Source organism: Sceloporus occidentalis, unplaced genomic scaffold (assembly GCF_023333645.1).
Source record: "Sceloporus occidentalis isolate IW3139 unplaced genomic scaffold, rSceOcc1.0.p SCAF_4, whole genome shotgun sequence".
Taxonomy (NCBI): Eukaryota; Metazoa; Chordata; class Lepidosauria; order Squamata; family Phrynosomatidae; genus Sceloporus; species Sceloporus occidentalis.
In genome coordinates, this window is record NW_028316984.1 from 35,770,470 (window position 1) to 35,787,612 (window position 17,143).

Genomic DNA, 17,143 nt, shown 5'->3' on the forward strand with positions numbered 1-17,143 from the left:
GACCCATTTGGAGGTGGCGTGGATGTGATGTTGTAATGGCGGGCTCCCATCTACAAAGGGCACCGCCATTACAGCATACTAGGGTTGCGGGGCATCTGGAAAGGACGCCCCGAGGCAACCCTAGTACGTATGCAGGCCAGTGCAAAGTGCTGGTCTGTACAGTGCCAGATACAACCAGAAGAGATCACATAACATCGATTTTAAGATCACTCCACTGGCTGCCCATTAGTTTCCAGGCGCAGTACAAGGTGTTGGTTATCATATTTAAAGCCCTAACTGGCTTGGGTCCAACCTATATTTGGGACTGCCTCCTCCCGTATAATCCACTCTGCACACTCAGGTCCTCTGGGAGGAATTTATTGCAGCCTGTGAAAACTAGATTGTCTGCAACCGCCCAGAAGACCTTTTCAGCAACTGCTTCCAGATTATGGAACGATCTGCCAGAAGAGATCTGTCACATTACCATCTTAAACAGCTCTAAAAAAGCTGTTAAGACGGATCTTTTCCGTTAGGACTTTCCTGACTAGATAACCGGCCACCAAAAATCTGAACCTGTTATACCCCTGAATTCTACTACAGCCACTGTTTGATTTGGCTATTATTTTATGGTATTTTTTAAATTATGAATTGTTTAATTGTATTTTAAGGGGGGTGGGATACTGCGATGGGACTGTATTGTTTTAATGTGTAAGCCACCCTGGTTGTGTTGCACAGAGAGGCGGTATATAAATAAATTGTATTATTATTGTTATTATTAGAAGGAAACTAACACAAATCATTTGCAAGCCAATGCAACAGATATTGTAAGATACCATCCAGAGTTGTCAGTGGCCCTCAAAAAAATCTGAGAAGTCTGTATCTAAACAGAAAATTGTTTGATATGAGACTATGTAAGGTTAGAGCAGTTGAGCCAGTGGTAGCCAGTGTAGATATTAATCTAGGATCTACATTAAGTTGGAAAACATGGGGCTTGCAGATGTGACACTAGAACTCATATTAACTTGAGGAATGATGGGAATCAATCCAACAGCATCTAGAAGGCCACAGGATAACCCAGACTGTTAATAAGCCCTTTGATGACAGATCTATGGCCAAAAAGATAACTTTCTTGTAAGAATAATGGAAGCCAGTGATAGCATCGAACCAGATTTGCAAAAATCATGCAAAAAGGCAGGACTTGGAGGATTGAGCTTCACCAACACTCAAGTTTAACTGATGGAATCTTAATCAGTCTATGCCATCCACTAGTTAAAAGCCTTTTCTTTTACAGATTTTACTAATAACTTTGATACTTTAACACCAGTTAGCTTGATGTTGCATCTTACTTCACCTTTTCTATAACCACTGTAATAAACTACTCACCAGTATGAGAATAATAGATTTTAAAAATATAGATGTATCAGAGTAAATATGGTTTAAAGAATGTTCTTCTTTTAAAGTGTTCATTATAAGATCAACTGTTTGTCTGGAAGATGTTCTCAATTTTCGAGCAATTCCAGTTTTATAGTCTAAGAAATAAAATACCAGTACGACATTACTGCTGGGGCTAAGAATCATCATCATCATCCAGATGGATGTGCACATGCATGGCTCTGTGAACCTGAATGTATATGAAGTTTGCTTTTCAAATGTTGCACCTAAAAAAACACCTTGTGGTGATTTTTGTGTATTTCCATGTGCAGGAAGGAGTTGGCAGCTTCTTCTTGCTTTTCCCTAATTAATAAGGCTGAGCAATTAAAACGAGTCACTTTATAAACGGGCAAATCTGATTCTGAAGCTGTTGTATTTGTTACAGCTACTTGTTAGAGTAATTACAATCCCAAAACTGCTGTGCAGGTGCTCATCAAAAAGGTTTGGAATGGATTGAAACTTTGTTTATAGTCTGTGAGAGCCTCTTAACTTGTATAGTGCTGCTGCTTAAATGCTGAGAACATTCTGAAATTTTTTAAAAGATCTTTTGGGCCAATGATTGTTAAAAGTATTATTCTACTGTATGCCCAACAACTTCATTTTTTAAAAAAAATCTGTTAACCTCCTACTAATGGATTTTAATTCATTGTGAAAATGATTCTCCATGTTGTTATCGCTTTAGTCAAAATTCAAATTTTATAACTATATTTTAAAACTTTTTGCCACAGCGTTTTACCAACGAGGATCATTTGGCTGTCCATAAACATAAACATGAGATGACACTGAAATTTGGTCCAGCTCGTAATGACAGTGTCATTGTAGCTGGTTAGTATATATTTTTATTAATCCATCTTTCGTTTGGAATGTGCACATATTTTGTGTATTTTCTGTATATGATTTAAATTCTGTAGGCTCATCGGGAACAATATCATAGGATTACTGTACTAATAAAATGCATTTAGAAAATGTAGTGTCCTTTGCTTGTTGCTCAAGTCATTCTTACAGAAATAATCTTCAGTCTACATATGATTTGGATAATAGATAATAAATAGCTGTCCAGTTAAACTGAGTTTCCTAAAGGCTGTTGTAGCAAGTTATGCCTGACAGAGCAGGTATAGATCCTAGAACACACTTATACTTACAGTTCTTTTAAAATCACTGCCATGTGCCTGCCTTGAATCCCATTGTGGAGAATGGCTGGATATAAAACCTAGAAATAAAAAATAAGTGCTTGTGGATAAACATTTTTTTAGTTCTTTTGCTTCTTTTAATAAAGGTAGTTATAACTACAAATATTCTTGGTCTCAAAGTAATTGATCAAGGAACATGTACCATCTTCCTTTACAGTGATCTTTTATTCTTAGACTTTCCTTTAAAAGCCTCCTTGCAGGTACCAGCAGAGGAAATAAGTTGTCTTATTATGCTTGAAATATATATATTTACATTAAAAAAGAAAATAAGTCAGACAGGCAATATTCCCTGTTTTCTCTAGAGCACAGCAACCTGGTCCCCTCCAGATGTTTCGGAAGATATCTCTTCTAATCTCTGACCATTGACTGGGCTAGCTGGGGATTGTTGGAGCCATTGTTGCAAAATCTAGAGGGCTCTGGGGCAGTGCTTCCTAAGGTATCTGATGTAGCAGACCAGCAGAATATTTTTGGCAGTGTGCCGAGGACTATCATCATTTTTGTGCTCAGTGGTTCACTGACCATTTCCAGTCTATAGCCAACCACTTTGAGTAGCACTGATCTAGAGGAGTAGCATGCTTTTAAAGCATTTACCAGTCAAATATGTACGTATATTCTTTGTTATTTTTCATTTTAAAAACTAATTATTAACAAATAAACCCCAGTTTAGCAATCAGTTTCATCCAAAAATTGTGGAAGCTTGAAAGGGTAGCTCCACCTAAATCCTGCCAATCCCCCCCTTTCCATTTGCTCATCCTCTTGATCTTCAGGGTCAGATTTTTGAAATTGGTGGGGGGGAGGCTGCAGTGCAGCAGAAGAGAATGGGAAAGTCCCATTAAATAATGAGAATTGTGATCGTATTCCTCTGGAATGCATTTTCATAAAAGCCAGCACTCAATGGCCTGTTCCAGACTGCCAAAATAAAGCTGTTTCGGGTCTCTTTGGAAGTATGCTGTTTAAATGATGCATGCATCCATCCTAAGAATCCGGAAGCTGCACCAAAGCTGCATTCCAGTGCTTAGGAATGGAGTGTGGCTTTGGCGCGACCTCCGAAATCTTAGGACTCATGCATCATTTAATCAGCATACCTCCAAAGAGACCCGAAGCAGCTTTATTTTGGCAGTCTGTAACAGGCCAATGAGTATATTCCCCTATGTGGTCAGAAGGTATTTGTAGCCTGTTGACTGTCTTTCTCTACTTAATTGTATTTCATACCAGTGTGTTCTATTGGATATAGTGAAACTAAATGTATTGTTGGTCATGTACAGACAGTTTTAAAATGTAATTGCCTAAATAATTATGGAAGAAGTAGGCAACAGCTTTCAAAGCAGAAATACATTTCCTTGTAATCTTCAGCAGTTGTTAAAAGTAACATGTGCCTTGCTTTATTCACCTAAAAGCACATGCTTTTAATTTTTGATTCCACCTGATACAAGGAATGTCATGATTTCCTAAATGCCTTTTCCCCTCATTGATGAATTTCAGACTACAAATAGTGAATTATCACTAATGTTCCATCATTGATCCATCTGGGGCCACAACATACTACAATTCCCAGGAATCCCTAGCACTGAGCCAGGGCAGTTCATGCGGTCTCAAACTGGATTATTTCTGCAGTGTGTTTTGGACCTAAGAGAACATTTTGAAAATGGAATTGTAAGCTATTTTAAAGTGTTTCTAGATTTACCCATATACACATGAGCAAGCGTCTCCTATAGTTATATGGCATCTTTGTCTACTGTTTTCAATATAGTCTCATGCTGCTTCCTCTGATACCTAACAAATCAGATGGACAAACAGACACCAGGTTTTAAATCCAGATTTTAATCCCATCTAATAAACCCACTGAATTAATGGAAACTTTTGAATCAGTACTAACATAAGTCCCAGTAATTCAGTTGTTCTACATCATTTAATATTAATATGGATTTAGGTCTCTTTAGTTTATACCTTCTGCTCATAAAGTTGTTATGTTTGTACTGCAAATATTTTTTTTGCAAAAAATAAAGCTTTTCATTTGATTAAAAAAGACTGGATTAGTATTATTTTCACCTAGAGTAAACCCATTGAAATGAATTTATCAGTTATAACTAATTTAAGCCCCATTGATTTCACTTGTTCTGCTTTAATCTTGTGCTCTTTCTTAGGATCAACTGCATCTGAAAATTCTTGAGATGCTAATAATATTGGCATTGAATTGCAATCATATATAAGAACAAATGTGTATCTAAGACGAAAGGAAAACCATATATTTCTCTTTTAATCTTAGATCAGACCCCAACGCCAACTCGATTCCTGAAGAATTGTGAAGAAGTGGGTTTATTCAATGAGCTAGCAAGTCCTTTTGAAAATGAATTCAAAAAAGCTTCTGAAGATGATATTAAGAAAGTATGTTAACACAAGACGTTTAAAGCCAGATTGCATAGCCTGCTGTTGAAAATTTGAATGCTCTTTGTCAGTAGTATCAGTAAAAATGAGAAAGTTAGTTTTTTAGCTCATCTATTTGTTCTAGGAAAATATCAAACTATATTTGGAGATAGTGACAGGTCATGAAAGTATGACTGGTACATAATTTATTTTGTCTCACACAACTAGGCAGCTAGCAGTAGCACTAAAGGAAACCAAAATCTTAGGAGGAAAGGAAAGGAAGGAATCTAATCACAAAGTAGAGTGGTAATACCACAGGTGCTTAAGCACTTACATAGTTGCTGGGATAAGATCCCTAATGGGATACAGAAACATGCAGTTTGTGACACTGACCATAAACCTTCAAAGAACTGGCCTTTAGTCTTGAGATGTCAAAACAATGCATTCTGCTTACACAAAAGTCAGTTCTGTTGAAACAAGATGTGCCAAAAAAAAAAACCTTATATCAGTTCATGTCTCTGCTATTAGATGGGAGTTTATGAATATATTTATCTGCTTGTTCTTTTAGATGCCACTAGATTTATCACCTCTTGCAACACCAATTATTAGAAATAAAATCGAAGAGCCTTCAGTGGTTGAAACAACTCACCAGGATAGCCCTTTACCTCATCCAGAATCCACTACCAATGATGAAAAGGTCAGTAAATTTTTCACAGTTCCGAAGTGTAGTCTGTGTATGGATTTTGCTATTTAAGTTGAGAAAATTATTAACTACAAATAGTTTTACAGGTCTCCCTGCCCACATCAGCATTAATCATTCAGATAGCATTAAGAGTCTAAGCACAAGAAAATCTGCTCATTCATATTACAAAAGTGTCCATCCTTGATCAACTAAAGGTCATTGTTACTACTTTGAATTGGAGCTTAAAAAATTATTTTTTAAAGGATTTCATTTCCTTCATTTGTTCAATTGCAGTTTGTTGCCTTTACCCATTACAGTGTTTAAAGGAAGCTCATTGCATACTTATTACCTTTTTGTTGATTTTTATTACCACTTCAAAATACTAAGAGAATGGCTTAAAATGTTTTTTAAAAAATCATGCTCCTAAATATGCCTAAAAATTCCCTTAAAAAGAGGTTAGAAAGCTTTGGTGGTTATACCAATAAGGTAATGTTCTTCTCATTTGTTATGTTACTTTTGAGATGTGACCTTTTTGCACATTAACTACCAAAACAGTGTCTCAATGCTAGTAACTATGGGGCTGTACAGTCTGCCTGTTTTAGCGCTGCAGCAGCAACATGCTGCAACCCTGATCTTGCCTTTTTGCACCCTGGGAAAAGTGACATAGCTAGTGCCACAGCTTTTCAGTGCTCCTTTGGCACTGTGTCACGTAGATGCAGCACCAGAAAAGCAATATGACATTGCCCACCGTGTGGTGCGGCACGCAATGTCACACTGGCCTGGGGGTAGAATCAGGGCATGCGTCGTGCGGACACCCTGCCCCAACTCCGCCCCCAGGCCAGCCTTAATGGCCAGTCTGTACACCCCCAATGTTACTTCCAAACTCTGCTTTGAATATATTACTGAATCTCTTGTAATGCAAAACATTTCTAAAACATATTGCTCATCTTTCCCATCTTGCCCGTGAACTAGATATTCTCACCTGCCTCACTTCAAAAGAGAATGGAAAAACAGGTACACATTGCAAGGCCAAATTAGTCCAATAGTATCAGTGGCTGATGTGGAAAAACTCAGAATATCTGTGTGATGTTGGTGACGTAAGATATAACCCTAGCTTGCAACATTTTTTGATAGAATTGGATAATTTTTCATAATGCATTGTTAGATTCTAAAGGGATCTTTGGAGAGTTGGAACTGCAATGATAAGCTGTTATGTTTCCTGTAGGAAGTGTGTCTCCAGCCGACTGCTCAGCCTACATCCACAATTGTTCGTCCAGCTTCTCTGCAGGTTCCTAATGTGTTGCTTGCAAATTCTGACTCCAGTGTCATTATTCAGCAAGCCATACCTTCACCAACCTCTAGTACGGTCATAACCCAGGCTCCATCTTCCAATAGGCCAATAGTGTGAGTTCCAAATATATACATGTATCTATAAATAAAGTGTGCCCTCCGCATACATGGGTTTACCATTCACGGGTTTGATTATTGGCAAGTTTGTCTGAAGGGCAACTATGCTCTTTCCGCACCCCGCACAGCCTGGAAGGGTGCATGTGCTCCTCCTCCTCCATCCTGGATTTTTTCCCCTCTGTGGAAGGGAGAAAAAGCCTAGAAACGGAGCAGCCTGGAATGGCACGCATGCGCTCCTCCTTGGCTTTCCCCCTATTTACAGTTTTCCACTTTCGCGAGGATCTTGAGCCCCTAATCCCACAAATGTGTAGGGCACGTGTATGTATATGAAGTGATTTCTCTGTATATTTTGCTCCTGGTTTTTCAAAATATTTCTTCATAGTCACATTGCTTCTTCCTTTTTTTAAAAAAAGTTTCTATTGATTTTATCTAAAGCAGCAAAAGATCTGCTGGAACATTAAGGGTTTGAAAAATTGGCTTGTCCGCTGGTTTTGGTTGAATAACAAAATTTTGGGAGGTTGTCTTGAATTGTACCATTTCTCTGAGCACAATTTTCAAGGTGGGTTTTTTGTGGGCCTCAGGGATTTGAGGGGCCAAGAAAAGTGATTGGAGCAACATGTGTCCTGTGCATTCCCCGTTTCTGTGCTAGACACTGGAAAAGGAGGAGCTGGTGAAAATTGCCCCCTCCCTCCACTGAATCTCCACTCCTTCCACAAACAGAAGGAAGGGGAGCTCTGGATGCAGCTGTCCATCTCTTAATCCTGTTTCAAATAGGCATACCAATAGATGTACAAACTGCACAGTATTGCTGTCATGAGAAATGAAATACCCTGTGTGCTCTGTACCATATGTACTATAGTGCTTTTTCTTTCTCCCCATTTCTTTTCTTAGACCAGTTCCAGGTCCTTTCCCCCTGCTTTTGCATCTTCCTAATGGACAAACCATGCCTGTTGCTATTCCTGCCTCAATCACAAATTCTAATGTGCATGTCCCAACTGCAGTTCCGGTAAGTGTGTATGTATATATGACATACCCACCTACTTCCTGTGTTTGGGCAAGTTGCAGCTTCCATACCCTAACACTGGAAACATTTGTAACTCCAGCACCACTTGATCCATGTGGGCATATGTGGGGGAAGTCAGACAGAAGGACTGAAGAGAGAGATATGACCACAGCATGCTGGCAGTTAGGAAGGTGAAGCCCTGTCCCAGCCAGGATCTCAGGAGAAGGCCTTAAGGGTTTCCTCAGGGAGAGGAAGAAGGACTACATTTAACATTTGAACATTAGGAGAAATTTCTTAATGCTAAGAATGGTCCAACAATGGAAGTCATTACTGAATTAAGATTCTAATTTTAAATGACTTTGCTCTTGAACTTCCTGCACTGATAAGGCAATTGAAGTGTTTCTCTTACCAACTATGATTCTGATTTTGCCACTATTCATGGCTGGCTTGCTGCATCAGTAGTTCTGACAGTGAAATTAAAGTGATACATTAATACTGAAATCCATAGCATTAAACCACTTGTAACCCAAATTATTCTGGCATTTGATAACCAGATAAAAACTATAATAAAATGGGCCGGGAGGGAGCTAAGCCATTAAAAGTTTGGTTGCTTGAACTTGGCACTTCAGTTATTTCAGCTTTTGCTCCTGACATATATGACTGTATGGAGAATATTCCATAGATAGGCTACCACCATTGATTAGATCCTGACTATCCACCAAGTCTTGGCAGGTTAATCTGTGCTATGATAGTACAACATGATTACTGCATTGCAGTTTAGTAATCTTAGGACTTTCCACAGCGAGCAGATATACCGTTGTAGCTGCTTATAAAGTGAAATGTTCTTTTGTGCTTGTTGTAATTCTGACTATCTTGGACAGCTTGTTAGACCTGTCACCATGGTGCCTAGTATTCCAGGAATTCCAGGGCCCTCTTCTCCACAACCTGTGCAGTCTGAGGCAAAATTGGTAAGTGGTCCATTATTCTTCAGTGTGATTAATTTGTGCATAATATAAGAGTCTAGTTAGTGAAACTGATTATTACATAGAGATTTTTAATATAAATGTTTACTTAGTAGTTCTTCGCTTTCTATTCAGATCTTCTGTTTTATGTATTTGTTGAGCTACTACATTTTCAGTACTGAAGAAAGTGGGTTTATAAATTTATGTCTGAAATACGTGTACATTTTGTAAAGCTGACCACTGTGAGCAAACTATTAAATTTAACCATAATGGTACTTAGTATTTATTTAGCCTTTTAGACCACTGGATGCATTTCTCATATGTAATAACGTCATCATCAGCTCAGTACAAGTGTATGATGTAAAATGGGTTGACATCTGAGTTGCATAGATATATCTTTGAGTGCATCTCCCATGTTGTTTTTATTGTGTGCCTTCAAGTTGTTTCCTACTTATGGTTACCCTATCACAGGGTTTTCTTGGCAAGACTTCATTTTTAATTTATTTTCATTTAGAGTATTTATACCCTGATTTCTGCCACTTAGTCAGAGGGGGTTTTCTATTGCTTTCTTCTAAGGCTGAGAGAGTGTGACATGCCCAAGGTCACTCAGTGCATTTCCAGGGCTGAGTGGGGATATGACGCCAGATCTCCCAGAGTCTCAGTTCAACATTCAAATCATTGTACTATGTTTGGCTTCACATCTGATATAACTTTGGGCAAGACCTCAGCAATCCCAACCCACTGTATTGGGAGGCACTGGACCCAACAGAGTAGCCCAGAGGGAATGTACAGGCACCTGAAAGGATGAGTCTTCTCTAGCAGGAACAAGCTCTCCCCGGCTCCACTGCTGCATGGTTGTAATACAAGGACTAGGCTCCACAGAGAAATTCTGAGACAGCTCATGGGAGTCAGCCAGTGGCTTTCCCCCCCTTTTGAGTGATCCACTGAGAATGCTTCAGGTCAGCTGAACTCTTAAGGCCATCCTTCCACAGCACCCAGAGGAAGATGAATGAAAGGCAGTGGCTTTCTTTTATACAGGAACTACCAATGTGCTTTCTCTTATGGGGGCAGGGTGCCCTCTCATCATACCATAATATACCAAGTGTGAGGAATTTTTAACCCTCAAGATGTTGATCAACTACTGTTGCCATCTTACCTCACACATGACTAAGCTGGGTAGAGTTGATGGGAACTGGAGTCCACCAATATCTGGATAGCCAGCCCCATCCAGCTGTGTCACACCACTTCATTGTATCTATCTGTCTCTCTGGCTGGCACATTAGATTGAGAGCAGCAGGGAGATCCTGAAAAAGAGGGATGTTACTAACAAATGGCTGAGTACAGTAGATTGCAAGCAGTACTGCAAAGCCCTATACAAAGAGTGTTTTTTGGGGGGAGTTGCTACGAATGGTGCTGCCAAGGGAAGAACATGCAAACAGCATGAAGGTTTGTCATCTTTTCTTATCAGTGGGTTTCAGTGGCTGAGTGGGGATTTGAGCCCTGGTCTCCACAGTCATCGCTCAAACTTCTGTACAACATTGGCTCTCCTACATTTCCACAAAGTTAGTTTAACTAGTATCTGTTGCTACTGTCCTTTATAAAGTGATCTGTTTTATAGAACAGAGCAATAGTTATTCTTATATAGAAAGGGAAGAAGATGCAGTCTGGCAATCATATCCTGGTAGTATTTCAGATGGAGTGGTTGGGGGGAGGAATTATTTTAAAGCAATTTAAGATCATAGTCTTTTCTAATTCTAAGAAAGTGTAAAGATAGGTTTTAATGGGCATCTTATTGAATCGGTATATCAGAACCACTAACCTTTTGAGGCTGTAGTGCAATCTGGAATTTGTGACTGTAATGGAAGCCTCCCAAAATGCCTGTCATATGGATCATTTACACATTGGTTGCTGTAATAGGTATGGCCAATCACAAAATGCCCATTTCAAGGAAGGGCAAAACTGGAGACTAAAAAACAACTAGCATGCCCATAACATAAGGCAGAACCCAATAACACTGGCAAGGTAGGATTGCCCTTGCATTTAGCATGGGGAGATCAGGAGTGAGAGAGTATGGTGGGGGTGTGCCTCCTTTGATTGCTTGCATGGTTGCACTAAAACCCTCTTCTAGGTAAATGCATAAAGAGGATTTCTCTCTCCGACATTTAGCAGCAGAGAAGGGGCCGAGCATCCTGATCTTGGGTGGCTCCGCCCGCTTGGCTCCTGGTAGGCAGGTAGGGAACAAAAGAGACAAAAGGCATGACCGGGGCCATGGCCCCCCGCCCTTGCGGGCGGAGCTACCCAGGAACCCCAGTCTTCTTCCTGCCTCGCACCTGGTAGGACGTTTGTTTTTTGTTTTCCCATCCATCTCCAGAAGCTCTCTGGACTCGCCTGGCTCCCTTTTCTCCTCTCTCTCCTCTTCTTCCTTCCCTCTCTCCTCACCAAAAAAAAAAAAAAAAAAGCCTTTTCTCCTACTGCTACCTTTGCCCTTGCCGCCTCCCCTCCCCCCCCCCCCTCGACGGACATGGCGGCCGACAGGGAGACCAGAGCCACAGGAGAGCTTGCTTCCACTTTGCCCGGGCCAGCCCCGGCTTTGCCGGCTGCTCGCCGAGCGGCATCACCAGCGGCGCCCCTGGACGTGGAAGCGCGCCCGCAGCGGCCGGAGGAAGCCCTCCCTTCCGCTGCAGGCTCAAGGGACTCCCAGACGACCCATGGCTGGTCTGAAGAGGGAGAGCCCTCTCTTAACAACACCGGCGAGGAGGACGTGAGTAACTCCCCCCCGCCGCCACAGTTGGTGAGGTGGTTCAGGGCCTTCCTCGACCAGGAAGCTTCCTCCTCCACCGGGGCAGCCCAGGGAGGGAGCGAAGGCGCCGGCCTGCACACACGCGAGCCCAGCGCGGCGCCTTGGGGGGCTACTTTCCCGGGGCGCGGGCCGCTATTGATGTGGCCGGGATCCATGCTTCCTCAGCCCTTCTTCCCCAGCGGCTCCTTTCCGGGGGGGGTGGGGGATGACCCCGGGCTTACCCCAGGCCATTGACGACCAGGGAGCCCATGGCGGGCGCCATCTTGGCCGGGCGGCGCTCCGCCCACTTCCGGACGACCCGGAAGTACCCCAGCGGCGACATGCGGCAAACCATGGGCGCCGCCATCTTGGCCACACGGACGCCCATGGGCGCCGCCATCTTGGGCGGCCAGAAGCCAATGCCCACAGTCACCCCACCCGCGCGGCGCTGGGATCAGGCGCCACCGCGCCGGCAAGGGCCCGCTCCGGGGGGATAGGGGAGGTCCCCGCCACAATAAGCCAGTCCCAGGCCCCAAGTCAGGCCAGGGAGGGACAGGGACACAAGGCTACCAGAAAACGGGGGCCTCCGGCCAGAGGCACACCCTCCCCCAACCAGACTGATTCAGAAGGGGAGGATGAAGGGTCTTCAGGCTCCTCCTCGGGTTCGGAGCGCTCTTTCCTCCCTCCAGCCAAGCGCATTCGACACGACAGGGCCTCTACTCGTAAGCGGCCTCGCGCTGCACTGTCCTCCGAGGACGAAATCTCGGAGGACACTCACAACCTCTCAGCCTCTGAGGCAGAGGAGGGCGAGCTGTCACATGATGAAGGGGACACCAAGTTAGACCCCCAATTGTCCTCTCGTCTGTTTAAACAGGAGGACTATGCGCCACTGATAAAAAAGACTACCAAAACCTTAGGTCTTACCACTCCTACAGACCAGGCCACCCCCTCCCCAGATTCAGACCTCCCAAAAATGAGCGAGGATTTGTTCCCAGTGCCGATCTCCCCAGTCCAACAAATCCCATGCCCACTCAACATCATGCAGATTATTAGAGACGAATGGGCAAAGCCAGCCTCGGCCAGATCCAACCACGGCATTACCCGCAAGTACTATGTACTTCAGCCAGCCGTCATGGACAGGCTCAGGGTCCCATCCGTGGATGCCCCTGTGTCGGCGCTCGTCTCATCAGCAGTGTTCAGCAGGGATGGTGAGGACACCCTCAGAAGTCCAGAGGACCGTAGGGCCGAAGGAGCACTCAAAAAGGCCCATGAGGCCCTGTCCATTGCCATTAGGGCTGCGACCACCGTCTCAATGGTGATGCGAGCCAGCCTCCAGTGGTCCCGTCAACTCCTGGACATTCTACCCAACCCAGGTACCAGGGTCAAACAAACAGTTAACAAAATTGCCAGGGCGGCAGCCTTCGCGGCCGACGGCACCCTCGACACCATCCAACAGTGCGCTAGAGCCCAGGCAGCGGCCGTGGCAGTCCGCAGGCAGTTCTGGCTTAAGAGCTGGAATGTGGATTCAAGATCCAAGCAGAACTTAGCTTTCACCCCTTTCCTCGGTTCCAAGTTGTTCGGGGAATCCTTAGAACCAGTGCTAGTAGAAGGCAAGGACAAGAAAAAAGCCCTTCCCACCTCCAGAAAAAGAGACGATAAGAGGCAATACAAAAGCCGCTCTTCCTTTCGCTCCCAACCCTCCTACCCCTCTTCCTCCAACTCCTTTCGAGCCAGGGAGTCCAGACCCAACAGATCAAATTGGAGAGACTCAAGGTCTAACAAACAGACAAAACCCTCTTTCTCCTCCAAGGAGGGAGCGGGATCCAAGCAGCCCCGCAAGAATAACCCCCAATGACGGCGCCCCCCCAGTAGGGGGCAGGCTGCAGGGGTTCAGCCACATCTGGGAGACATCCACCTCGGACAAATGGGTCCTGGATACCATTCGACAGGGCTACAGGATAACGTTCCACCGTACGCCCCCAGACAAGTTTATACCATCTCCCAGATCAGCCGATCCCAGCAAGCACCACCTCCTGCTGGAGGCCATCAAGCGCCTGCTAGACATCAAGGCCATCGAACCCGTCCCAAGACGAGAGAGGGGACTAGGTTGCTATTCCACCTTCTTCCTGGTTCCCAAGAAAAACGGATCCTGGAGAGCCATCTTGAATCTCAGGGGGGTCAACCGATTCGTCCTGAAGAGAAAGTTCAGAATGGAGACTCTCAAGTCCATCCTAGACGCTCTGCAACCAGGAGACTTTCTCTCGTCACTGGACCTTCAAGATGCTTACCTACACATTTTGGTGCACCCTTCCTCAAGAAGATTCCTCAGGTTCAGATATGGCAAACGTCATTATCAGTACAGAGCTCTCCCCTTTGGGCTAGCCTCTTCTCCCAGGGTGTTCACCAAAATCATGGTGGCGCTGGTTGCCAGGTGGAGGAACCAGCGATTACACGTCTATCCCTACCTCGACGACCTTCTGATCCGGTCGTCCTCCAGGCGACAGGGGACTCAAGACATCACCTGCATTCTCAGGTCTCTGCAGGATCATGGTTTTCTCCTCAACCTAGAGAAGAGCTCGCTGCTCCCAAACCAGCAGATCCACCATCTGGGAGCCATAATAGACACCCAGGCAGGGACGGTGCGCCTACCTCCAGATCGGATCCAGTCCATTCAGGAGGCCATCTCAAAGGCCCTGACCTCCAGGCGCCCCAGTCTTCAGCTCTTAGCTCGCCTCCAGGGTCTCATGATAGCAGCTATCCAGTGCCTTCCCTGGGCGAGATTCCACTCGAGACCTCTGCAATGGCTCCTTCTGCCACACCAACGGGCCATTGCCCTCAAAAGACACAAGACGATACAGCTCTCCAGCGAAGCAAGGGAGTCGTTTCGCTGGTGGATGTCCGATGCAGTTCACCAAGGCCGCCTAATTTGGGGGGCCCCGAGTGTCCAAATCACCACGGATGCCAGCCTTCGGGGCTGGGGAGCGGTCTGCGGAACACAGCTGGCCCAGGGCAAGTGGACTCCGGAAGAGCTCACACACAGCATCAACTGGCTGGAGCTCCGAGCAATTCACTGCGCTCTCCTCGCCTTCAAGCAGACGATCCGTCAGAGGTCAGTGCTGATCAGAACCGACAACACCACGGCCAAGGCTCATGTCAACCGACAAGGGGGAACCAGATCCAGGGCCCTGATGAGCGAGGCTCAATCCCTTCTAACGTGGGCAGAGTCCAATCTCATAGCCTTGGAGGCAGAATACCTTCAAGGATCCCTAAACTCAAAAGCCGACTGGCTGAGCAGAACAGACATAGATCAAAGAGAGTGGAGCCTCCATCCTCAGACCTTCCAGATCATCGTCAACAGACTCGGCCAGCCCATCCTAGACCTGTTCGCCTCCCCCGCCAATGCCAAGACACCCAGGTTCCTCTCCAGATTTCTAACGGAAGGGGCCGAGGGAATGGACGCCCTCAACCACCCCTGGCCACAGGGCCTCCTCTATGCATTTCCCCCGACTCCACTTCTCACAAAGCTCCTGGCCAGGATACGCAGGTCCAAGTCGCAAGTTATCCTGGTAGCTCCAGCGTGGCCGCGGCGACCCTGGTTCTCAGAGATCCTCGCCATGGCGTCGCAAGGCTTCGCCCTCCCACTCAGGAGAGACCTCCTCGCTCAAGGACAGATCCATCATCCAGACCCAGCCTGGCTACGGCTTCACGCCTGGAAATTGAACGCCACATGCTAAGTGGCTACGGATACTCCCCAGAAGTGGTTGACTCCATCCTCGCATCGAGACGCCAATCTACGAATAGGATCTACGAATACACCTTCAGGTCGTTCAGGAGGTGGTGCAAGCGCAAGAACAAAGACTTCATCAAGGTTTCTGTTCCAACAGTGCTCCAGTTCTTACAAGAAGGCTTTCTCCAGGGCCTGCGGCCCAACACTATCAAGAGACAACTGCCAGCCATCACCTCCATCCTGCCCCATAAGGCGGCGGCCAGGATATCCCAGCACCCCCATGTCCGTAGATTGCTAAGGGGGGTCGCCAACAAGGCGCCCCCAACCAAACATAGGTTTCCGTCATGGGACCTCCACCAAGTCCTAAAGGCCTTGACCATCTCGCCTTTCGAGCCGATTAGGGAAGTAGCCCTCAAGTTCCTGACCTTCAAGACGCTGATGCTGACAGCACTGGCTTCGGCGAGGCGTGTGTCCGAGATCGGCGCTCTCTCCGTCCGCAAGGAACTGCTGATCATCAGGCCAGACTCCGTTCTCCTGAGACCGGATCCAACTTTTATCCCTAAAGTCAACTCCGTCTTCCACACCACTCAAGACATCGTCCTCCCCTCCTTCTGTCCTCGACCTACAACCGACTTGGAGAAGTGTTGGCATACTCTAGATGTTCGCAGAGCCATAAAAGTTTACCTCAAGAGAACGGCCACATTTCGAAAGTCTGAGGCGCTATTCGTCTCCTTTCGACCTAGCTCTAAGGGCAAGAAAGTGTCGGTGTCTACCTTGGCAAGGTGGATCAAGCAGTGCATAGTCCAGTGCTACAGGTCACTCAACCTACAGCCGCCGGGGGACATCACCGCTCACTCGACAAGGAGCGCAGCTACTTCAGCGGCCCTGTCCACCAACGCCCCGCTGGCTGAGATTTGCAGGGCAGCCACTTGGAAGTCCCCGTCCACCTTCACCAGACATTATAAGCTCGATCTCTTCCAATCGGCAGAGGCGGCCTTTGGCCGGAGGGTGTTACAACAAATAGTGTCAGATCCGCCCTCCGCGCCAGCCAGCCCTCCCTAGTATCTGGTCAGCTTTTTTATATCCCAAGATCAGGATGCTCGGCCCCTTCTCTGCTGCTAAATGGAACGTTGGACTTACCTGAGAGACGTCCCTTTACAGCAGAGAAGGTCCGAGCATCCTCCCCACCCTATCTGCCTACTGGCGCGGGTGGGCGGGAGACAAGTTTCTCTGGACCGCATTCATCCTAGGGTGCGTCCGGCTTAAAATCGACTGGGGTTCCTGGGTAGCTCCGCCCGCAAGGGCGGGGGGCCATGGCCCCGGTCATGCCTTTTGTCTCTTTTGTTCCCTACCTGCCTACCAGGAGCCAAGCGGGCGGAGCCACCCAAGATCAGGATGCTCGGACCTTCTCTGCTGTAAAGGGACGTCTCTCAGGTAAGTCCAACGTTCCAATTGTCTATTCATTGTTTACCTCTTTTAAATGTCCTTAAGCGCCTTCTCTTCTTTACACACATCCGCCATCCATCCACACAGCCACACATACTATTCATTCATACAAACCTCATTCCTCTGCCACCCCAGTCATCCTGCAGTCTCCCTCCCCACCCAAATTGTCTTGA

The 17,143-nt window shown here is 45.7% G+C and overlaps 1 protein-coding gene across 3 annotated transcripts in view; it reads left to right on the forward strand.

The window, feature by feature from the left end:
- ATF2 (activating transcription factor 2) overlaps positions 1 to 17,143 on the forward strand; it is a 53,918-nt gene that overhangs the window by 15,104 nt on the left and 21,671 nt on the right. The window contains exons 1-7 of one of the 3 annotated variants that reach the window (XM_089519711.1): positions 2,157 to 2,235; positions 4,083 to 4,253; positions 4,867 to 4,985; positions 5,533 to 5,661; positions 6,872 to 7,050; positions 7,945 to 8,059; positions 8,938 to 9,024. In XM_089519711.1, the coding sequence (XP_089375837.1) occupies positions 5,533 to 5,661; positions 6,872 to 7,050; positions 7,945 to 8,059; positions 8,938 to 9,024 (510 nt within the window). In that variant the 5' untranslated portion in view covers positions 2,157 to 2,235; positions 4,083 to 4,253; positions 4,867 to 4,985. Of the gene's footprint in view, positions 1 to 2,138; positions 2,236 to 4,082; positions 4,254 to 4,866; positions 4,986 to 5,532; positions 5,662 to 6,871; positions 7,051 to 7,944; positions 8,060 to 8,937; positions 9,025 to 17,143 lie in introns of those variants that run through there. The other 2 variants (XM_089519709.1, XM_089519710.1) reach the window with 2 other exon arrangements.